The sequence below is a fragment of the Petaurus breviceps genome, unplaced genomic scaffold, assembly GCF_028583685.1.
Source record: "Petaurus breviceps papuanus isolate PSGF00001 unplaced genomic scaffold, PetGlider_PUasm1.0 90977, whole genome shotgun sequence".
Classification (NCBI taxonomy): Eukaryota; Metazoa; Chordata; class Mammalia; order Diprotodontia; family Petauridae; genus Petaurus; species Petaurus breviceps.
Genome location: NW_027187391.1, coordinates 56,181,564 through 56,205,923, shown reverse-complemented (window position 1 = coordinate 56,205,923; position 24,360 = coordinate 56,181,564). Strand labels below are relative to the sequence as shown.

Here is a 24,360-nt window from a genome sequence, read left to right as displayed (position 1 = left end):
AGAAAAATCTACAGAAAAAGCTCTGGAAGCAATGAGGGGCTGCAAATTGCAAAAATTCTAGAGCTTCATTCAGCTGTCGACAACACTGCAATTAAATGTGGCAGTGTTTGGTAGAGCAGTTATAGTATTAAGACAGATGGATGAGTAAGTGGCCCACTCTTTCCTTAATTTAACATTACTGCATCCCAGTGACTTGTCTCCTGCAGAATGCCGAATGCCAACACCTCAGCCAAGCAATGACCCACAGAACCGGACTGAGGTGAATAGTCAAGGTGGACCACTTCGGCAAAAACAAACAGTGGTATCTGACATCTATTGGTAATGAGAGTTTACAGAGTGCCTCGCTGATTTAATTTCATCCTCACAGATATCCACTGAGGAAGAGAATGTAAGTATTATAAGTCCCACTTTAAAGAGGAAGAAATGGAGCTCAGAGAAAAGTGGTTTGCCCTAAATCACACAGCAGGCCAGGTATTGGTTGGCTCCAAGTCCTGTGTTCTTCCCACTATACCAGGATGATGAACAAAAAGAAAAACCCTATTTTTTTTCCTTCAGAAGAAAGAGGGAATACCCACCCCAGTTACCTTACCCATCCATTACATTTTTTTTTCCTGTGCAGAAACAGATGGCTAGCATGAAAGAACAACACAGCAAGACTTAACTGCCTGCTGTTTGCCAGTTTCTGAAGGCCCATAAAGAACCTGAAAGACCTTGGGGGGTAAGAAATTATGCTAATGTAAACTCTGGTTATTATTATGGTTGCCTAAAATGAAAATTTAAGTTGTTTCAGGTAATAAAAATAATGCTTAGCATTTCAAATAGCTCTCTTGGAATTCGCCAAGTGCCTTAAAGTACAGGTATTCAATAACCCAGGTGATGTTCACAGCTCACCAAACACAGCTGATCAGTGGGCTGAATTCGAGGGATGATAGTGCTCAGGAGGCCAGCCAACCCTGGAGCTGGAAGCGATGGGCAGCTATGTTGATTCTCTCTCTTCTCCTGTGCCTAACCTCCAGGGAAAAATGAGCATCCTTTCCCACCACCTCTCTCCTTCCCCTACTCTGGAGAAATGCCTTACCTTAATGACAGAAAAATAACTGCAGCTCCTTCGGGCTTCTTACTGTTCCAGCCAAGCCCATCAAGTAAAAATTCAAGATCTTTAGAGACTCAAGGGGGTGCAGTTTATAGGCACTATCATTTTGTAAAAAGAACCGATAAGAAGTGTTTTAACTTTCCCTTGAGGAAACTAGGTGATGCAGTAGATAGTGCTGGGAGTTGGAATTAGACCTGTATCCAAATCCTGCCGCTCACACTTAATCGCTAACATTTATGTAGTATTTAGTTAGCTGTGTGACCCTGGGCAGTCCCTTAACCTTTATGAACCTCAGCTACCTCATATGTAAAATGCCAATAATAATAGCACCAACAGGACTGTCTTGAGAAACAAAGAAGCTACATAACATAGGTAATTATTCCGGTCATTTTTATGTCATGTCAAACTCTTCACGACCCCATATGGGGTTTTCTTGGCAAAGATACTGGAGTAGTTTGACAGTTCCCCTCCAGTTCATTTTGATGATGAGAAAACTGAGGCAGAGTTAAGTGACTTGCCCAGGGTCACACAGTTAGAACGTGTCTGAGGCTAGATTTGAACTCAGGAAGATGAGTCTTCCTGACTCTAGGTTCACAGTTCTAACAACTGTGCCACCTAGCTGTACTAACACAGGCAAAGGGCTATGCAAAAAGCTTACAACCATATATATATAAATGCTAGCCATGATTATTGTTATTTTCACTTGGGGTTTTAACACCAGATATTTCTTTCACTCTTCAAATCCAGGTGTCAACTGACATACTCCATTTCCCCCACAGCAAACCCAGTTTGCCACTAACAGTGCCTTAAGTAAAGTTTTCCAGATCAGACCCTGAAGACTTCAGAAACTCAATTACCGTCTTCCTTGGAATGACTGGAGTGTTCTTCTTTGACCCAAAATTTCACCTATATAAGACATAGCATGATAACTTCTGGGAAGCATATCTGTAAATGGATTATAGCCAAAACCCAGGTGTATGATGGCAAACATTTAACAACTAGTTCTCTGTGGAAATAAACCTACCCGTGACACACTTTTAAGTTTAATCTGTATTAACATTTTCTCTATCACTTTCTTAAGTGTGGAAAATAAACAGAACAATAAATCAATCCCTGTTTTAACAATCAGGTGGTGCAAGGCTGTTTGAGCGGGATCTAGCATACCACTGCCAATTATTCTTTACAAAACAAATGTCATAAATGTATTTAGGCTTAATATAAAAGGAAACTTCCTAACAAAGCCATCCCATAAGTGGGATAGGCTTCCTTGGGAGCCAGTAGTTGCCCTCCCCACCACCCAAATCTTGGAACAAAGGCATGTCCCATGACTTGGACTAGTCTCCTTTCCAGATAGGGGATAGACAGGATAACCACTGAGGTCCCTTCCAACCTTGTGATTCTGAGACTGAAGGTGAAGACAAAGATTATTTTCAAGACATCGTACTACTCTTCAAGGTCAAGTACATATACAAACATATATACAAATATATGTCTATATGCTGAAGCCCAGAAACCAAAGACCTCTTTATAATGCCTTTGAGAACTTGGAATGACTTCTAGGTCTATGATAAGGCAATACTAATGGAACACAGGTTCTGATGGGTTCTACCAAGCTAGAAAGACTCTAAGGATGAACTGGTAAGACTGTCAGTCATCAGAGAGGATCAGCCTAGCTGATTCAAAGAGGTTCATTACCAGAAGGTGGACCAACAGGTGATAATTTTTTTTTTTTTGCCCACTCATAAAGACCATCTAGTAAATAGTTGATCAGTATTGGCAAAGGAAGAACCGACATCAATGAAATCATGTAACTATAAAGTATTAAAGAAAGAATCACCCAAAAGCAAAGGGCTAGCAAAGCCAAATTGAATGGTTTAGTAAGAGACATGGCAGGGTGATTCTCTCATGGCTCAGTGTTTTATGATGATAATTATTATGCTATCTGACATTTGTAAAAAATGATTTTTAAAGTTTGCCAAGTGCTTTACATATGCTATCTCAAGTGATTTTCTCATTAACTCTGTGAGAGAAATACTAATATTATCCCCGTTTTACATATGAGGAAACTGGGGTTCAGAGAGGTTAAATTACTTTCCCAAGATCACGAAGCTCATAAGTTTCTAAGACAGGCTCTGAACCCAGTTCTTCCTTACTCCAGGTCTTGACAATCCAAGTCATTAAGCTGCTACTTGGTCCTTAGATTTGTATCACCAGCCCAGGCAGGGCAACCAAAGGACTCTACTTCTGATGGCCCCATTTCAAACAAGCCAGGTGGTGGCTGCCAATTGGTCTGGAGTCAGGAAGACTTGAGTTCAAATCTGGCCTCAGACACTTACTCGCTGTGTGACCTTAGGCAAGTCTATCTGCCTCAGTTTCTTCAACTGTAAAATGGGGATAAAAATAGCACCTCACAGGGTTGTGGTGAGAATCAAATGAGACATTTGTAAAGCACTTAGTTCACGGTCTATCAGGTAGTAGGCACTTAATAAATTTATGTTCCCCTTTCCCTTCCTCTCAAAACCTTTCTATCCAGAGAGACCAGAGAAACCACTCCCTTGCCTTCAATCACAGCAAAACATACCTAAAATCCATTAAATGCACATGCACAATCATTATGCAACATTATTATTCGATTTTGGCTAGATGAAAAGGAATAATATCATTGGCATATAATGAAACTTTTCTTCTGCTTTTTCCCCCGTCTTTTGGCATTTGTTGACCTTTCCCCAAATGAAGGAAATAGTGCATGGTATAACAGAAAGAGAACTAGATTTTGAATCAAAAGACCTGGGCTTGAATTCCAGCCCTGCCACTTACTCTCTATTGTGATCTTGGGTAAGTTGTTTAACTTGCCTAAATGTTAGAGTTCCTCATCTATAAAATTAAGGAGGGCTGGACTCCGTCCCTTGTAGCTCTAAATGTATGATTCTGTGATCTGCAGGGAAGGAAAGAAGGACAGAAGCATGTTTTAAGCCTCTATTGTGAGCCAGACACTGTGCCAAGCACTTATAAACATTATCTCATTTGATCCTTACAACAATCCTGGGAGGTAGGTAATATTACGATCCCCATTTTACAGTTAAGGAAACTGAGGCAGACAAGTTAAATGACTTGCCCAGGATCACACAGGGAGTGTCTGTGGCCAGATTTGAACTTAGGTCTTCCTGACTTCAGGACCAGCTCTCTCCCTACTGTACCACTTAGCTGCCTCAATCTGCAAAATGAGAAATTTAAATAACCAGGAGATGTCAATCAAGGATGCCTATAAGACCGTTTCTATAGCACTTTAATGCAAACAAAATGCTTCCCTCATGACAACATCGTGAGGTAGATGTTACACATATTAATTTCCTGATGCTATAGTTGAGGTAACTTGGGTTTATAAAGATAAAGGCCTTTCATTCATCTCCTTGGCCCAGTCACATATCTAACTAAGTGTTCAAGGTGGGATCCCTAGAGGGTTAGGAGGGCATCTTTCTTGATCTTCAGATGAACCATTAGAACCTTTAACTACCTGTTTTCCTAATTGTCAAACAAGTAGCTAAGAACTGTTCTCAAAATCCACAATGGAAAAGGGAAAGAGAAGAAAGGGAATCACCAAAAACTAAAAAGGCCAGAATCACAGGATCATAGATCTATGGGCCCAGAAGGGACACCCCCCTCCCCCAGAAGACAAGTCCAACCCCTTAATTTTACAAATGAGGAAACTGAGACCCTGAGAAGTTAAGTGACTTGCCCTAGGTCACATAGGTTGTAAATAGTCAAAATGGGATTCAAACCCAGGTCCTCCCACTCTAAACCTACCACTCATGCCACTGTAACTCTAAAACATTTAACTTTGATCAATCTACAGGCATTCTAAAGAATAATCTCTGTTCTTCTCCAAACCTGCAGTAATGGATAAGAGTCATGGTCTTGGGGTAAAGAAAACCCGGGTTCAAATGCAGCCTCTGACACTAAAAGAGACCACAGATAAGTCATTAACTTTTTTTCCTTGTTTCCTCATCTACAAAATGATTATAATAATATCTGTGATAATCCTCCTCTCAAGGTTGTTTTGAGCCTTAAGGGAAATTATGCGCATCAGTAATATGGCAATTTTGAAAGTAATATAAAAATTAGTTATTTTTAGAAGGAAACCAAATAGAGTAGAGAGGCTCCTTGTCTTCCAAACACTGGAATCAAGCTGCTTCCAGGGGAAAAGGACCTTTCCAGTACCACCCCCACCCCCTGAGACACCTACTAACTAAACTCATTCACCTGCCCCAGATGCCAACAAGAATTCCAGTGCAAGGTCAGTTACAGCCTTCTGACATGAGGAGCAGAAGCACAGGGAACCATCAGGGGCTACCTGACATTTGGCCCATTACAAACACTCTGGAAAGCTTTCAACGTAATGGTATTCCCAGCAGAGCTGCCACAATCAAGGATTTCATAAATCATTCATGTAACCATTCTACTCCACCCCCATGAATCAGCTAGATGGAGCAGCGATAGATTCATCAATCAATTAATCAATCAACAAGCATTTCTTGAACATCTACTATGTGCCAGGGCACTGTGTTGGACCCTGGGGCTACAAAGATGAAATAAAGTATTTCCTGCCTCCAAAGAGCTTTAAGTCAATTGGAAATGTCTTAAAACAGTGGTAACCAAAGGCTACAGAAAACTACTAACTACTTTCTAGCCCCCTTTTCTCAGCTTCCCATGAGCAGAAGATGCCTTGCCTGTTATCATCTCTGAGTCATATAACGAATATTTGTGGTATATAAAAACAATGCTACTGTTTGCCATTATATTTTTTACATCACAGAGGAGGTTATAAAATGGAATTTCCTTCTCTTAAAGTTCTTAAGAAAGGGTTGACAGTTATCATTCCAAGAAGGTTTAGCTACTAGATTACTTGTAGACAGGAAAAAAGAATAGATAACCTCTTTGGGTTCCTGCCACCATAATCCAATCAAGTCTTTTAGTTTCTCCCACCCAATCTCCCAAACAAACAAAATAATAATCAATGGGGCAATGTGAGACTTTTTAGTAATAGCCTAGGCTTCACTGTCAACCCAGAAACTTCATCAGCAACAATGTCTTTTTATTGTAATATCATCATGACTAGGAACAGCCCCTTGCTGTCACAGAAAATTAAAAATACTGCCAGGAGTTGCTGCTCACATGACAAGAAACAATTTTTAGAGGTCTCTACAACAGCATAAGAATGGAAAAGAGAGAGAGGAAATGTTGGTGAAGATAAAGCAACCTACAGAAATGTCATTTCTTGAATAATGACAGGTTAAGAAAAAACACCGTGTTCACTTAGCACCCAGATCTGGAACCAACATTCAGTGCCTTAGCCCAGCCGCAGTAATGTCTGAAGGGGCAAAACATTTCACTATGTCTACTTCAAAGAGAGCAAGGAGCAGCATACATGGCCTCAGAATATATCCTTCAGCTCCTGGGATCCAGGAGGGAAAAAAAGCATCATCTCCAAAGAATAAGAGTAAAGAAAAAGCAACCGGAGTACAGGAGAGTGTACTCTATGTGGTTAGCACAGTAAGCCTAGACAGATCAAAAAAGTACTATTTTATCTCAAAATCACTTCAGGGCACAACAGGCCACGTTATCAAAGAAACACAACATCCCAGAAACGGAAAGGGCTTCAGGTCATCTAGTCCTACCCCAACATGGAACACAAATCCCTTCCGTAACAACTCTGAATAGTCATCTAGCCTGAGCTTGAAGTGATGGATACCTCACTGTCTTCCAGGATAATCCATTCCATGTTGGGATAGCTCTAATTGTTAGGAAGCTCCTCCTTATGTATTGGGCTGAGATATGCTTTCCTATAATTTTCACCTGTAGTTCCTAGTTCTGCCCTGTGGAACCAAGCAGAATAAATCTCATCTCTCTTCTTCACAAAGAAGGATTAGTTAACATATCCCCTGGTGCCATACTTAAGTTCCATATGTGAAAACATCAACAGATTCTGAGATCTGTGATATGAGTATGGCTAAGGGCTAGTCATACATAGTCTGAAGAAGTCTAACAAGTGTGCCAAGCATACACTCAACATTTCTACTGAATCAAATTAAATTCTCTGCCACTAGTAGGCCCTGTTAGGGTGGGAGTGGAGGTGTAATGGGGAAACCTCATATGCACAGAACATGCACAGATGTACCTGGTAAGGTAAGTCGGCCATCCTTAAATAAGTTTCCATTTTCAAACAGAAAGGAGACAAACTGGGGACACCATTGTTTGGCCTTGAGAACTGATGCAAAATAATAGCATCTTTGGAGTCAACCTCTTGCTCTTTCCTGTCAAAACCAGAACAGAAATAAAAAAAAACAACAACAATAATAGAACACGTGTTATACATTCAGCAAACTGAGTTAAAAAACTACTGAGGCACAGCTCTTTAATGAGATAATAAACCTGTTTTTATTCATCAAGTCTTGACAGACTCTAAAGCACTTAGCTTACAGAAAGGAAGCTTAGCCAATACATCAGAAAAGATCAGGAAACTTTAGAAGTTCTCACAAAGAGACAGTGGCTTAAGGGCTTAGGAAAAACTGTTTTCAACCTTCTTTGCTTAAATGTATAATGATAATAGTGATGACGAAGACAACAAGGAAGGCCATGGTGATGATCTTTATGTAACACCTTTATATTTGCAAAATGCTTTACGTATATCATTTCACGTGAGCCCCACAACAGCCCTGTGAGGTAGGAGCTACAGTTAAGTGTATTAAGGGGCAGTTAGGTGGGGCAGTGAATAGAGCACTGGTCCTGAAGTCAGGAGAACCTGAGTTCAAATCCAGCCTCTGACACCCGACAATTGCCTGGCCTTCCCCCCTCCAAAAAACAAGTTTAAAAAGTGTGTTAAACCCCCCATTTTACAGATGAGAAAACCTGAGTTCAGACAAGTAATGATTTGTCTGTGATCATTAAGTAGCTACTGTCAAAGTCAGAATTTGAAGCCAGGTCTTTCTGACTCCAAATCAAGCATTCTATCTACTACACCAGACTGTCTCTCCTCCGATATATGTAGTCCTAAGAGCAAGAAAAGCATTTTCCAAAATAAATCCATTTCACCCACTATGGATTATATTTCTTCTATTGGGGCCAAATTGGATGGGACTGAAATATTCAATCTCGTACAGATCATCTAGAAAACTGCATCACATATAGAGACCCAGAAATAACAGTATGGCTATGCACACGCCACCAGATTTTCCTGCAGGGAACTAGCTCAGCTTAGTGGCTTGGTCCCAAAGATCCAGAGATCAAGAAGATCTGGCTTCTCATCACTTTCCCTTTGCTCCTAATATCAGCTGCCTTAACAATGTACTTTTCCCTCATTTCCAGTGTCTATCTCTCATCTCCTCATACTAGGAAGCCTATCACCACCCTCCCCTTTTCTTATCTGTCACTCCCACACTTCTGTCTCATTTTATTTTTAAGCTTTGGCTACTCTCTTCTGAAAAATAGTAAACTGCTCATTGGTATCCATGAAGCACAGACTACTGATAACAAGAGATAAAGTGTTCTTAACTCTTATTTTCCATCCTTTCTCATAAAAGCCCCCTAGATTCCTCCCACTTCATTCATTTCGGGAACTGATTTGAATTGCCATCTATTTTTTACTCTATATTCTTTCCAACCCAGATGACAGAACTTACTGACTTTAGCTTTCCCTTTGAAGCTCCTAACTCTATGGTTTATTTGTCACCCTTATTTTGGGGCAGTATTTGTCAATATAACCCTTCACACTCAACCTGAGTATTTGAAAACATCAACAGGCCCTGAGATCAACTATGGCCATCTGGTTAAGAGCGGGCCAACAGTTCTACGAGGCCCCACTATGCCACGAAGCATTTGCTTCACATTTTTGATAAATGAGATTAAATTCTCTACCACTACTCTCATGAAGGGGTGGTACAATGGAAAAACACTGAACTTGGGGTCAGAGGAACTGGACTTGAGTCCTAACTATGCCCAATTACCAGCTGTGACCCCAGGAAAATAACAACCTTTTCAGACCTAGGTTTCCTCATCTGTAATTGGATCAACACTTATAAATATATACCTACCAGGGTTGTTATAAGACTCGCAGAATGTTAAAGTTGGGAGGGACCTTACAGATCATCCTACGCCAACAGATGGGGAGGCAGAGAGGAAACATGATTTGCTCAATGTCACACTTTTAGTTAGTGGCACAGCCAAGAATGTGTCGGCTAGGTGGAGCAGTGGATAGCCTGGAGTCAGGAAGACTCATCTTCGTGAATTCAAATTTGGCCTCAGACACTAGCTGTGTGATTCCTGGCAAGTGATTTAACCCTCTTTGCCTCAGTTTCCTCATCTGTAAAATGATCTGGAGAAGGAAATGGCAAGCTACTCCAGTATCTTTGTGCAGAAAACCAAATGGAATCAGGAAGAGTCGGACTGAACTGAGAAAGGACTGAACAACAAAGTATCTTTGTGCAAAAAACCAAATGGAATCAGGAAGAATCGGACTGAACTGAGAAAGGACTGAACAACAAAAGAGCCAAGAATAGCATTTGGGCCTCCAGACTCTCAGACCTGTGCACTTTCCACTATATTCTGTTTTTCAAGATAATTCAAGCAAAGGCTTGCTTTGTAACCTTAAAGTGCTGTATAAAATCAACCAATTCAATAAGCGGTTACTAAGTATCCTGCACAAAGTAGGTGCTTTATAAATAATTGAGCAGTTATTTGTTATGTCTACTGAAAGGCATTGGCTTGCTTCATCTACATTTGAAATCATTCCACTTAAAGTAAATGCAAGGTTTTGCAGAGGGTTTTTTTTTTAACTTTGCACAGATATTCACTAAGGGTGTCAATACTAAGGAAAAGGAAGGATAGTTTCAAAATGTTTACATTTTCAAAATTTTTGCCCCAATAATGACCATAAAACGGAAGTTCAAGAGTGAAACATTTTGAATACTCCTCTTTTACTACCCAAAAGAATGGAAATAAGTTTTTCTTTCTGGAGATCCAAATGCTTTCTTTTAAATAGAATGCTTTACATGTTAAGATACTAGCAAACAAAGCATTTCTTTAGGCTATTCTTAAAAAGCACAAAGTAAAATGTAGGTCAATTATCTAGGTATCTAATCCAAAGAAGGCTGGACATCAAATTTGATACTTTTAATTAAGGACAGACTATAAACAAAAGCCATATCAATACTGGGACATTTATCTTCTATATAAAGATAGAATCTATTTATTAAGTATACAAATACTTGTAATTAATTGATTGAATTCACATGAAATTCTTCCACAACTTACTACTAGGTGGCAGAGTGGATCAAGGGCTAGACCTGGAGTCAGAAAGACGTGAGTTCAAATCCCACCTCAGACATTTACCAGCAATGTGACCCTGGGTAATTTAAGCTGTTTCCTCAATGGGTCAAATGGGGCTAATAATAATAGCACCTACTTCACAAGGTTGTTGTGAGGATCAAATGAAATAATATTTGTGAAGTGTTTTACCAACCTTAATGCACTATATAAATGCTAGTTACATGCTAGTTATTATTATTTTTATTATTACTGAGTAATTCTGATTTTTTGCCTATTTTCCTGATAATTGAAAATGTATATACCTGTTTTCCCAGACTTTAGCCTAAACCCAGTCTAAATAAACTTACAATGTTTGATTTTGGTATAACTCTATTTCCCTTTTAGCACATTTCTCCTCCTTTTCAGGTACCTTTCACCAGGCAACCACTGAAAACAGCATAGGACAAGAGAAAAAGTACTGATTTTAGAAACAGAGGACATGGGTACATATCCCACCCTTAGTATGTATGTGACATAAAGTAAATCAATCTTTTGATTCATCCAATGGAGGGGAGGAGGGGTAGATAGACTGTGAGGCACTTCCAGCTGCAGATCTAGGGTACTTAGGGGACATTTGATACCCCACCTGGGGTCTGCCTACCTGGGAAGTACTACATTAACTGGACCTTTCCATTCCTTTTTCCCCCATCAAAACTTTCTTCAGAACCTACAACCACTTAAAGATCATATTTGCATCACAGAAGGAATTTCCAGAGACATAATGCCTTATCCCTCAGGATTTAGGGAATATTTGTCACCAGTGAGGAGATTAAGAAATACAAGGGAATTTCTCTATGGCCAGTTCTGACCACCACGATATATTTCAAGGTTACTTCTGGAATATAACAAGCTGAATAAATATTTTGAGAATACATCTACACATATAAATGACATGGAGAACAGAGCTAAACAAGTTACAGGAGTGAGAGACAGAGAGAGAAAGAGAAAACAACAAAAGAAAGAAAACCTCATGGCCTGAAATCTAATTAAGATAAAATTGGGTTCCTGTTTCAATTCCTCATTCCTCCCTCCATTAAAGTCCTACTTTAATGACTAATGGTGGCCTGCGTTTTCAAAGGTTTTGCTGGAGGGGTGCAAATTCTATTAGACTCCCAGATAAGCTAAATGGTTCCAGGGATGATCTACATGGGTTACAGAAGGGTGGCCAACAGGTGATAAAATCCTTTCACCAAAACAAATCATGAAAATCATCTCTAAAAGCATAGATGAGTTGTAATCTGCATCAGTGGAGGAAGTCCTCAAATGGATAGAACCACAAAGTACTTGAGTATTTAAGTATGAATTGCTGAAATCATTTGAATAAATTGCTTCAAATCTGTTTTATTTTGCAAAGGTCAACATATCCTAAGATATAATTTATTGTGTGAGTAAAAAAGTAGGCACAAATATAAATCCATAGTGCTAAGAGAGTCAAATAGCTATACAGCTCAAAGCAGAAAACTCTGCAGATGTGAACATGATGGTTTAAAATCCAAATCCTTTTGCCACAGCTATGCTGTATAAAATTCCCGTTCTGCAAACTGAAGAATCCAAATATACAAGACAATGTCATAACACATTCTGTTCCTCACATGTGAGTGTTTCAGGTTTTTGTTTTCTGTAAAGATTATTTAATAGCCTTTCTGGAAGGGGAATGGGGAATTGGTTTAAGTGATATAAAAACAAAAGATAAGAGAAAAAACTAAAGGTCATTATAGAGCCTCTGTTTACACTGTAACGTGGAAGATTTCCTCCCCAACAGGAGAAAAAAAATATGCACATGATTATCTTTATAGGAGTTTGCCAAAAAGACATTTTAGTCCTTTGAAGATGCTTTATATAAAATTGGCGACCGTGAATCTCGATTCCAGTGACCTTTCGGCAATTTAAGGAACCCTTAAATACAGTATAATTTTCATCATGACTCCAAGTACCCATGAACCGCCCCCGCAGGACACCCGCCCCCAACCTACTTCCTCAAGATAAACACCTTCCTTTCCAGTTGGCTCCATCAGCAGTTAGCTGAAGCCACCATTTTCGGAGATTTTCCACATCTATCCCTGTAAACAAACTGCAGCAACCTCTACTACCATTTCTAGCACTTCCAGCTTTCCTGGTAAAGGCAAACACACACACACATATGTGGTGTTCTGGCTCTCAGATACTCTGTGCTCCCAAGGTTATTCAATTGGAAGTTGAAGCTGGCAGTCCCAGCAGCCTGATCCACATGGTGGTAAGTATGAAACAAGGACGCTGCCCTGTTCTTATTGCAGGCAGTTCTAAACAGGTTAATACTGCATCATTTTTTTTTCCCAAGGCTGCCCAAACACATAGGCTTAAGCTTAAAAACAGCCCTTCAAAGACTACTACTAAAATAGGAGCTGCTGAATCTGCACAGGCAACCTCTCTGAAATTGAAGGAGGAACCAGGTGGGTTAAATTGAGGGTGCTCAAAACTCATATTCCAACACAGCCTTCCAATCAAGTGCTGCAAGTCAGTTTCATTTGGTTCACCGAATAAACAAATCCTCGGCCTAATTCAGTTTCCAAAATCCAGGCCAGTCAATATTATAAGTAAAATAAAAAACTCAAGTACCCTATTATCCTTCGTAAGGACCATTGCCCTGGGCTATTTCTGCTTAACGTCAATAAGGGTTTGGGTAGGTTGGCTGGTCACTTTCTCCACAGTTCATTCAGCAGCTCAACCTCCGGGAAACTCAAAAATTGCACACACCGCCAGGTGACCACTGAGACTCGGGGAGAACGACTACCTAGAGTGCGGGCATTTCTGTGACCTGGCTTGGCTGAAGCGGACTCAGCTCTCACCTGGTCTAGGGCAGCGCGCCTGGCCCGCCCCCCGCCCCCACCCGTGTCAACAACGCCCCAGACTGCAGCAGCAGCGGAAGCAACAACAACAACAGTAGCATCAGCAGCAGCCACCGCAGCCTGCTCTGGGGCCCTCTGCCAGTCTCCCAGGGCTCGCCGTCTCTCGGTCTCACCTAATGGCCAGGAGCTCGTGAAGCAGGTACGCCGCTGCAGCCAGCAGGGCTCCCCCAGTCAAGTACAGGGTTTTCTTCCACCAGGAATCCGAACCCAACCCTGCCATGATCCCTCCGTAATCCTGCAAAGGGAAAGCGATGATGTCCCCATAAAAGGTATAGGGCTCCTCAGATCCGGCCCACAAGCCGAAGGAGATGCTCTGGTTCCGGCTTAGATCCACCACACACGACCTGGACGAGGCAAAGCCAATCCCCCAGTGCATGCTGCGCGGCTGGCGCCCGGCGGCCCTCGGCTGGCCAGGGCGGTGCGCATGGGACAAGGAGGAGGAGGAAGAGGCGATGGAGGAGGGCTCCGAACCGAGGCGTCAGGAGCGCGAGCGAGCTCAGCGAGCAGCTGGCGCGGAGAGAAGTGGAGGAGATGGAGGAGGAGGAGGAGGAGGAAGAGGTGGAGGAGGTAAAGCAGGAGGAGGAGGAGGAGGAGGAACAAGACCTGGAGCAGCAGCAGCAGCCACAGAAACAGCAGCAGCACCTGGCCGGGGTTGCTCTGGCTCTCTCTGTAGCTGCCGAAGCCGCAGCCAACACCGGCGCGTCCTCCAGCTGCTTCTCTTTGCCTTTCTTTGTGCCCAGCAGAGCCTGGGTGATGTCATTGCTCCTCAGGGCAGGAACATAGATGGGGGAGAAAATCACCTCCGTACCTGCCCCACCCCCACCCTTCACCCCCTCACTTCTCAAGTCCCTCCTCTTCCTCCTCCTGTACCAAGCTCCTCGGACCCAGACTGGGGAACCACCGGCGAGGCCATGTTTAAATTTGGGGCTGAGCCCTCACGGCCCCGATAGTCCAGTCCATGGCTTCTGCGCCTCTAAGCGGCGCTAGCTGAGAGGCACGCCCGAGAAAAGATCTCTCTGGACCAGAGGGGCTGTGGCAGGCTGGGAAGTCTGCCTGACAATGAGAGCTTCCTCTCCGCTTTCGCCAAGGGGGAGCGGAGAGTAAGCAAGGATCTTGCAAGGTCCCTTCATCCTCTCCGCCCTCCGGGCCTCATCCTCCTCCCGTCTCCTGTTTTCTGTTCTAAGTGTCTGGGAAAGGTCAAAGGCAGAGAGCGTAACTCACCTCAAGCTAAGAGGAATATTCGGGCTAGCAGACCAGCGCTGCTGGAGCTGGGGAAGGGGAAAGGGAAGGGGGCAGGGCCGGGAGGGGAGGACCCGGATTGATGTCTGGAATTAGACTGATTGCCCACTAAGGACCCAGTTTTCTATCGGAATTGAAGAAAGTCTGTCAGTCAGTAAACTAACATTTATTTAGGGCCTGCTATGCCCAGAGCATTGTGCTAAGTGTCTGGGGGAAGAAGGAAGGAAGAAAAAAAGAATTTAGGCTTTGTTATGTATTCTTTGGGATATGAGGGGCATGAGCCTGTTTTGACCTTTCAAAAAAAAAAAAAAAAGACTAAGAGTAGCACTATTAGTCCCTGGAAAACCCGCTCAAATATTGCCTCCTTTGAGATCTTGGGAAGGAACTTCCCAGATTCACATCCAATATCTTCTGGTTTAGAAAAATCTCCCAGGATTTAAAGTTGTGAAGAACACCAACAAACTTTTTTTTTAAGTGTACAAAAACACTGTACTGGGATTTATGAAGAACAAAGATAGAAAGTTTTCAGTGAGGCAGGGGCCACTGGGTTTCAAAATTAAGAAAAACTGATGACCTTAGAGAGAACAGGTTCATTTCAGTGATGGAAACAGAAATCTGATTAGAGGACTTGAAAGAGAAGGTAGTGGTCCTTGTGCTGTGTTTTTGTCTTTCAGTCATGTGGGATTCTTCATGACCCCTTTTGGAGTTTTCTTGGCAAAGATACCCAAGTGCTTTGCCATTTCCTTCTCCAGTTTATTTTATAGATGAGGAAACTAAGGCAGATAGAGGTTAAATGACCTGCCCAAGGTCACACAGCCAATAAGTATCTAAGGACAGATATGAACTGAAGTCTTTCTGACTCTAGGCCTCCTGCTCTATCCACTGCATCACCTAACTGCCTTTAGGTAGTAGGTTGTCTCTGAACAACAACAAAAAAAGTTCTGTATGCTCTTTTGGGAATAAGTTTGACAAAAAAAAAATGTGTATATAATAAAAATTATTCTAATGCAAACATTTTCCTGCTTATGGAGAGAAATGTCCAAATTGACAAGTTTCCAGAGACATTCCAACATCTCTCACAAGTAAAGCATTTTGAAATTATAATTTACAGAATTCTCTAACAAAGTTGTTTGATGATCTCGTCAGTTCCCATAGATCTAATCATCAATATTAAGCAGATGATTTCCAGATCTATTTATCCATCCCTAGTCTCTCTCCTGAGAACAAATCCCATTATACTAACTGCCCATTGGACATTTCAAACTGGGTATCTTCTAGGCATCTCAAACTCAGTATGTCCAAAACATTAAGTTTCCTCCAAAACCCACCCCTCTTCTGAACTTCCTTATTATTGTCAAGAACACTGCCTTCCTCCAAGGCACCCATGTTTGTAAACTCAGCATTGTCCTTGTAAACCAAGGCAAATGCTCTCTTGAGAGAATTTTGATCTCTCCCTCAAAAGGGGAAGATGCTTGAAGAACACAAAGACCAGTTCTCAAGATTTAAACCCTCCCTTTCCCTATAAGGAAGAAAACCAAAGGAAGACAATGCTTATAAAATTCAGGAAAAGTTTTTATTAAGCAGGGAAATAAAACATGCATGTGCATATGCCAAGATATTAAAAGATACCCTGTTTTCCAGAGCTAAGGCCCAGCAAGCAAGCCATGCCCTGAATTTGGCATAACAACAATCCTTTGTACTCACCCTCTGGATGATCTCAGCCACAGCAAAACCCCAGAATTGGAATTTATGATTTTAACAATTTAGCCCTCCTTCCCAGGAGGACTTTGGCTCACAAACATGTTTTCCTCACTTTGAAATTAAATTTCTGTTTGATTCCTTACTCTTCTGTCTCTAACCTGCTTTGTTCAGCTCCAGCCACCCACAGAATAGAGACTGGTTCCAGTCCAGTTGACAGAGACCGCTAGCCTATGCTGACAGCCCACCAATTAATGGGACAGGATGAGTTTAAATATCTTTTGAACAAATGAAGGTAAGGAATTGGGGGGAGGGGGTGGAAGGTAGGCTTAGAAAGGAATGAGTCCATGAGGCCCATCCTTACCGGTAGGGGGAGTGAGGAATTCCAGATGTCAAGACTGTGGCCCTTTGATACACAAATCAGATAAACAGTCCAAGTTCAAGGCTTGATAAGATGTCTCCAGAAACAGGATAATTCCAAGAGCTCCCCTAACAAAGTTAGGGGACTGGAGATAAGATTGTCTCCAAAACCCATAAAGTCTTTAAAGATAGAGATGTTTCTTGAAGGTCCATAAGTCACCAAATAGCCCAGGGTCTACTTCAAAGCTGGTATGACTTTAATTGGCTTCAGAGTTACTGATTTTCTGCAAGTCTAGCTAGGTTTACTGTCAGTGACCAAAAAAGGATTGTTTGGTATATCAGGCCAATAAAGCTAGTCCTCGTATAGTTTTTCTGGTTACCTGGATAATTGGAGATGGAGGTGGGAGGCTCAAGCAAATCAAGGCATTAATTTTCACATCCTGGGCTCCTCATTGCACTGCACCACACACATATCCAATCACTTGCCCAGTTTTGTCATTTCTACCTTCACAACCTCTAATACATCTATCCTCATCTCTCCACTCAACTAACCACCACATTAGTTCAGGCTCTTATAACTTCTGGCCTGGATCATTGCAGTGACCTTCTAATTGGATTTCCACCATGAAATTTCTCCCCACTACATTGCTTTCTCCACAAAATGGTGTAGCAACAACAAAATATGCACAGCACTGACAGCAACTGTGAATATGCTGGCATAGTGTCACCTGCAAAATTTATGACTCTCCATACAGAACACAGAAGCAAAACATTTATTCAGACACCAGAAAACCAAATCCCAACACCAGGAAACTGAATCCATCATAGCAACATAGAAGTTAATACATTACAATGCAGCAGAGAGCCACAACATCCTTTAACCTTCCCACAAACATTTACTCATAAGCCTGTCTGCTTGACTGTCATCCTCTCTCCTCCCACCATCTAGCAGTTCTGACTTCCCAGCTTCCTATGAGTTCTGCTCCACCCTTCAGCAAACTCCTCCCACCACAGTCTCCACATTCAGTCTATTAGGGGGCAGAGAAGATCTTCAAATCAGGGAAGGCCTTCAAATTCCCTTAGGCTTATTAAGGGACAGGGAAGATCTTCAAATTCCCATTACCATTGCAAACTTCCAAAGTGATTTATCTAAAGAAAATGTTTGAACATGCCACCACCCTATTGACTAAATTCCAGTGACCTCTAATATAAGCTTCTCTATTTGGCATTTAAAGCTTTTCACAAATTGACCCCTTTATATCTTTTCAGTCTTTTAACAAGGTAAGTCAACAAGCTTTTATTAAATGCTTACTATGTGCTAAGCACTCTACTAAACCTCAGGAATAAAAATACAAGTCAAAAAAGAAAGAGTCCCCTTCTTTCAAGGAGTTTACTTTCTAATGGGAAATGACAGCACATAAAAGGAAACTGAAAAGGGAGAGGAGCTACCGACTTCAGGGCATGGTAGAGAACATCCAGAGAGTGAAGCTTGGAAAAGAATGAAGACAAGGCTGGCCTGGGCATTTTTTCCTTAAAATGGAGGCTCTGGGAGGAACAAGCCAATTAGGGGAAGTCGCCCCTAGGTATATGGAGGTTATACATTAATCCCCTCCATACACAACAGAGCAGCCATAATGGCCTTCTTGCTATTCCTCACAAACAATCTATCTCCTCCATACCTTTGCATTGGCTGTCTCTTACACTTGGAATATTTCCCTTCTCACTTTCACCTTTTGAATCCTTAACTTCCTTCAAAATTTAGCTCAAATATCATCTTCTACAGAAGGTCTTTCCTGGTGCTGTATCCCATATCTACCCCTTCCCTCAAATTGCTAGTGCCTTCACAGTATGGCTACCTTTTACCTTCTCTTGATAGATAGATAGATAGATAGATAGATAGATAGATAGATAGATAGAGAGAGAGAGAGAGAGAGAGAGATGATAGATATGAATATGTATCTCTTGTACATTCTAACATGTATATTATTGAAAGTTATGCTTGACTCAGTGACCCATTGTTCCTAGACCTGCTTGTCTATCAGTGTTGGGGAAGGTGTCACCCATCTGCAGTTTTTTTTTTTTCAAATGCTTTATTCACTTCTGATTTACATCATTAATTTCTGCCAGATTTTGAGTTACAAATTTTCTCCCTGTTTTTCCCCTACATACCACCCCAAAATAAGCAATCTCAGAGGATATCCCCTCCTCCAATCTGTTGTCTCCCATATCTTCTCCCATAACCCCTTCAACTTTTCCAGTAGGGCATGGTGGATCTCTATGCCCCAGTGCCTATATATCTTATTTCCCAATAACATGTAAAATAGCATTAATAATAGTATATATATATATATATATATATATGTATATATATATATGTATATAATTTTAAACATTTGATTTTAAAACTTTGAATTCCAGATTCATTCCCTTCCTCCCTTGTCACCCACCCTTACTGGGAAGATAAGCAGTTCAGTATAGGTTGTTCATGTGTAGCTAATGCAAAACATTACCATAGTAGACATATTGTAAAAGACTGACTATATTTCCCTCCTTCCTATCCCACCACCCATTTGTTCTATTCTCTACTTTGATCTCGTCCCTTTTCAAAAGTGAATGCTTCCAACTTCCCTCCTCCCAGCCTGCCCTCCCTTCCATCATTCCCCCTCTCATCCCCTTCCCCCTACTCTCCTGTAGGGTGAGATACCCGATTTAGGTATTTCATTCCCTCCCCAAGCCAAATTCAGTGAGAATAAGGTTGACCCATTGCCTTTTGCCTTCCTATTCTTCCCCTCCATTGTAACCATTTTCCCTTACCTCTTCTATATGAAATAATTTACCCCATTCTGTCTCTCTCTATCTCCTCTCATTATATTCCTCTCATCTCTTAATTTCACCTTTTAAGTATCATCCCTTTCTATTAAATTGGTCCTATGCCCTCTATCTATGTATACCTGTAAGCATATATACTCACATTCACATACATATTCATACGACCGTAAACCCTCTGATAATAGACACATATATGTTTCTATTCCCTTCAGCTATTTTGATACTGATAAAAGTTTCATCAGTTACAATTATCATTTTTCCATGTAGGAATGTTAATAGTTCAACTTTGATAAGTGACTTATGATTTCTTTTCCCTGTTTACCTTCTCATGCTTCTCTTGCTTCTTGTATCTAAATGTCAAATTTTCTATTCAACTCTGGTTTTTTCATCAAGAATTCTTGGAAGACCTCTATTCCACTGAATGACCATATTTTCCCCTGAAACATGATGCTCAGTTTTGCTGGGTAGGTGATTCTTGGTTTTAATCCCAGCTCCTTTGCCCTCCAGAATATCATATTCCAGGCCCTTCGATCCCTCAATGTAGAAGCTGCCAAATCCTGTGTTATCCTGATTGTGTTTCCACAATATTCAAATTGTTTCTTCTTGGCTGCTTATAATATTCTCTCCTTGATCTGGGAATTCTGGAACCTGGCTATAATATTCCTAGGAGTTTTCTGTTTGGGATCTTTTTCAGGAGGTGATCAGTGGATTCTTTCAACCTCTATTTTGCCTTCTGGTTCTAAAACATCAGGGCAATTTTCCTTGAGAATTTCTTCGAGGATAATTTCTAGGTTCTTTCTTTGATCATGGCTTTCAGGTAGACCAATAATTTTTAAATTATCTCTCCTGGATCTATTTTCCAGGTCAGTGGTTTTTCCCATGAGATATTTCACATTCCCTTCTATACTTTCATTTGTTTGGATCTGTTTAACAGCATCTTGATTTCTCATAAAGTCACTAGCTGGGTCAGCCAGGTAGCACAGCGAGTAAGAGCACCAGCCCCAGTGTCGGAATGACCTAGGGATCAAATCCAGGCTCAGATACTTAGCACCACACCCAGAAATAATTGCATCTTGATTTCTCATAAAGTCACTAGCTGGGGCAGCCAGGTAGCACAGCGAGTAAGACCACGGGCCTCAGTGTTGGGATGACCTAGGGATCAAATCTGGGCTCAGATACTTGGCACCACACCCAGTTATAACTGGCCATGTAACCTTGAGCAAGTTACTTAACCCCAATTGCTTAAAAAAAATAAAATAAAGTCACTAGCTTTCCTTTACTCCATTCTAAATCTGAGGGAATGATTCTCCTCATTGAGCTTTTGAGATTCTTTTTTCCATCTGGCAAATTCGGCTTTTCAAGGCATTCCTCTCCTCATTGCCTTTTTGAGCCTCTTTTGCCATTTGAGTTAGTCTGTTTTTTTTAAGGTATGATTTTACTCAGTCAGGCTGTTAACTCTCATTTTGTAATTTTCTTGCATCATTCTCATTTCTCTTCCCAATTTTTCCTCCACTTCTCTTATCTGCTTCTTAAGGTCCTCTATGAGCTGTAACCAGCTCGTATTTTCCTTTGAAGCTTTTGGTGCAGGAGTTCTGACTTCACTGTCTTCCTCCTGTTCCATGCTTTGATCCTTTTTGTCCCCAAAATAGGAGTCTAATGTTGGATTCTTCTGTTTGCTTTGCTTCCTTTGCCTGGTCATGTCACCCCTCAGTCACTTGACCCCTGGGCTTTTTGCCACAGTAGGACTCTGCCACCAGACGGGGAGCTTTCGTCCCAAACGCTGGGGTTTTCTCAGCTGCCGAAGGTATTAGTTGGGTGCCGTCTCTGAAGCCTCCACATGCTCTGGCAAGCTGGTCACACACTACAGGACCTCCACCCTAGACTGTAATCCAGATCCAAGCAGGTTAAAGCAAGAGTGATTACCCCTCAGACTGGTCGCTTGGTCCCCCTACACTCTGCAGGCCAGAGGCTGAAGCTGCCATGTGGAGGAGGCTGTTCCAGCATCTCAGTGGCTTCTCACCCCAGGGGCAAAAGCTGAAGCACTCCCAATTACTGGGTCCCAAAGTCCACACTCCACTGACCTCTCACTTTGTCTTTCACATTTGTGTTGATAAATCTGGAAATGGCCACAGCTGCTGGTGATCTAGAATCCCTCCAGCCTGTGGCTGGTCAGACCCGCCCTGGTGCTAAAACCTCTGGCTCAGGTGGCCCTGGGCTTGGCTCCCAGCGTGCTGTGCTGGCTGATTCATGCCCGCCTGCCGGGCTGTCCTCAGCAGGAGGTTAGTTTCTGTGTAATTTTGTGGGTTCTGCAGCTCCAAAGTTTGTTCAGTGTCCCCTTTTACATGGATTGGAGGTGGTGAGAGCCGGAGCCATGGGGAAGCCCTGTTTCTACTCCTCCATCTTGACTCCCCCATCTGCAGTTTTATATTACCTGATTTTCATCATGAAGGAAGTCATCCCCTATCTGTTTGTACCTGGCAAATTGTCTCTGTAGCAGCAAGCATCGTAGCATATCCAGGATGGCTGCTAGCACAGGTTCTTAGATCTGCTTTTCTAAAGGAAAGCAACTCAAAATGGGTTAACAATCTTACTTTAATCAGTCAAACATATATCATTTACCTAGTTCAGGGGGGAAAGTCCGCACTCTTAACTTCAGAGAATAGAAAGAGAATACAAACAGAAGTTACAAGCGGACAGAGAAACAGATCAGCAGACAATGTCTGACCATTATATCCATATATAGTCAGTTACCAGAGAGGGAAGCACGAACATCTGGGTTTTCTAAGGGGAGGGGGTGTGCTCAACAGCTGCCCAGAGTCTCATCTGGTCAAATCATACAACTCTTCCCAAAGTGAATCCCAAAGCAAAACCTCACATCATGATATATATATATCATATATATATATATATCCATCCTTCTCCTGGGTCAGAGAATGTCACTACCCTCTTGACCCAATGCCCAATCACAAAGTAACAAGTTGTGGGCATTCCTGAAAAACAAGCCTCCCACCACAGGCTCCATGTGACCACATTCAGCCTATTAGGGGACAGAATATATATTCGAATCAGGAAAGGTTCTCAGAGTCACTTAAGCCTATCAAAGGGCCTAGGAGCAGGGAAGATCTTCAGATTCCCATTCCCATAACAGTCACCTACTTGCTACCTTGAGGAGTAACTGAGATGCAATGGCCCATCTCCTTTTACCGACATGGACCTATCAGAATTGCCTTTATCTTATTACAAAAGTTATCAATAAAACCTGGTCCCATCTTGAAACCTTTACTGATCTCCAGTGATAAGCCCAGTGTTGCTACCTTGATTTACTTTTAAGGTACTCCTTTTAATTCACTTTGTCCTGAGTTTTGCCTACCAGGGTGAAATCCCTAGCAAAGAATTTTCTTTTTAACAACATGTTTGTTGTTTCTATTTCTATTCCCAATAGAATCTTCCCAGGGCAAAAATTATGCTTTCTTGGGGCGGCCAGGTGGTGCAGTGAGTGAGAGCCCTGGCCCCAGAGTTGGGAGACCTAGGTTCGGTTCCAGCCTCAGATACTTAACACCCACATAAAATAACTGGCTGTGTAACCTTGAGCAAGTTACTTAACCCCAATTGCTTAGGGGCAGCCAGGTGGCACAGTGAGTAAGAGTGCCGGCCCCACCGTTGGGAGACCTGGGATTGGTTCCGGGCTCAGATACTTAGCACCCACACAAAAATAACTGGCTGTGTAACCTTGAGCAAGATACTTAATCCCGATTGCTTTAAAAAATTATGCTTTCTTTTTATTTTTTTCCCCATGCTCACCATGGTACTTTCCTAAGGGCTTAATAAATGTTTCTTGATTGATTGATTGAAGAGAAGTCTTAATCCCAAAATGCCCAGTCATGATGTCAAACAACTGATGAAGTATGATTCTGGTCTCTGGAAAAGAAGTGATGGAATAGTGGTGCAGAATGAGACATTAATTTATACTTATTAAAAGGAAGGCCTTGTAATTGGGGAATGGAAGTGTTAGTGGCTAATGATGAAGAAAAAAAGAAAAGAACATCAATAAAACATTAAAAATACAAAGAAGAAAAAAGAAGTTCAAAGGAGATCATAAACAATTAGAAAGTAGAAATGGCTGCCAAAATTGGAATGGACTGCCTTGAGAAATGGTCAATTAATAATGGTGGCACAGTAGATAGAGTGCTGGGTCTGGAGTCAGGAAAACTCATCTTCCTGAGTTCAAATCTGGCCTCAGACACATACTAGCTATGTGACCCTGGGCAAGTCACTTAACCCTCTTTGCTTCAGTTTTCTCATCTGTAAAATGAGGTGGAGAAGGAAATGGCAGACCACATATTTGCCAAGAAAACCCCAAATGGTGTACCGAAGAGTCAAACTTGACTGAAATGACCAAACTGAATTGTAAACTCAGTTTTGTCCTTGTATCCCCTGTTGCTGGCATAATGCCTAGCACATAGCAGGTGTTTAATAAATGTTTATCGGTCAATTGATTGGTTTGCCCCTTTGAGTTAGTGTTTTATGTCAATAGTTCAAGGATCTATCAATTACTCAGTGAAGGCATTCTTTCCACTAACACAGATTGCAACACTCCTATAACCTAGCTCACCTTTGAGAATTGCTGTGGGTAAAAAATTTGCCATCCAGCTCTGAACCTGGTGATAATCCTCTCCAAACTTGGCTACATTAGTGCTCAGAATCATTACTCAGCCCCTACTCAATGCCTTTACAGATTAGTAGGACCCATCAGAGCTTTCACTCAATTAATTCACCTCTTTATTCATTTAACAAGCATCTGTGAAATAACTACTACATGTCAGGCATTGTGCTAGGCATTAGTCATACAAAATTATTCTATTGGAGAAAAACAAGAACACACAGATACCCAATACA

General features: G+C 41.6%; 1 protein-coding gene across 3 annotated transcripts in view; it reads right to left on the bottom strand.

Annotated features, from left to right (window-relative positions):
• FAXC (failed axon connections homolog, metaxin like GST domain containing) overlaps nucleotides 1-15,361 on the bottom strand; it is a 69,508-nt gene extending 54,147 nt beyond the window's left edge. Inside the window, exons 1-3 of one of the 3 annotated variants that reach the window (XM_069077182.1) lie at nucleotides 14,560-15,361; nucleotides 13,452-13,573; nucleotides 7,269-7,404 (exon numbers count right to left, since the gene is read on the bottom strand). In XM_069077182.1, the coding sequence (XP_068933283.1) occupies nucleotides 7,269-7,404; nucleotides 13,452-13,558 (243 nt within the window). In that variant the 5' untranslated portion in view covers nucleotides 13,559-13,573; nucleotides 14,560-15,361. Of the gene's footprint in view, nucleotides 1-7,268; nucleotides 7,405-13,451; nucleotides 14,130-14,559 lie in introns of those variants that run through there. The other 2 variants (XM_069077183.1, XM_069077181.1) reach the window with 2 other exon arrangements.
• Nucleotides 15,362-24,360: the final 8,999 nt, after the last annotated feature.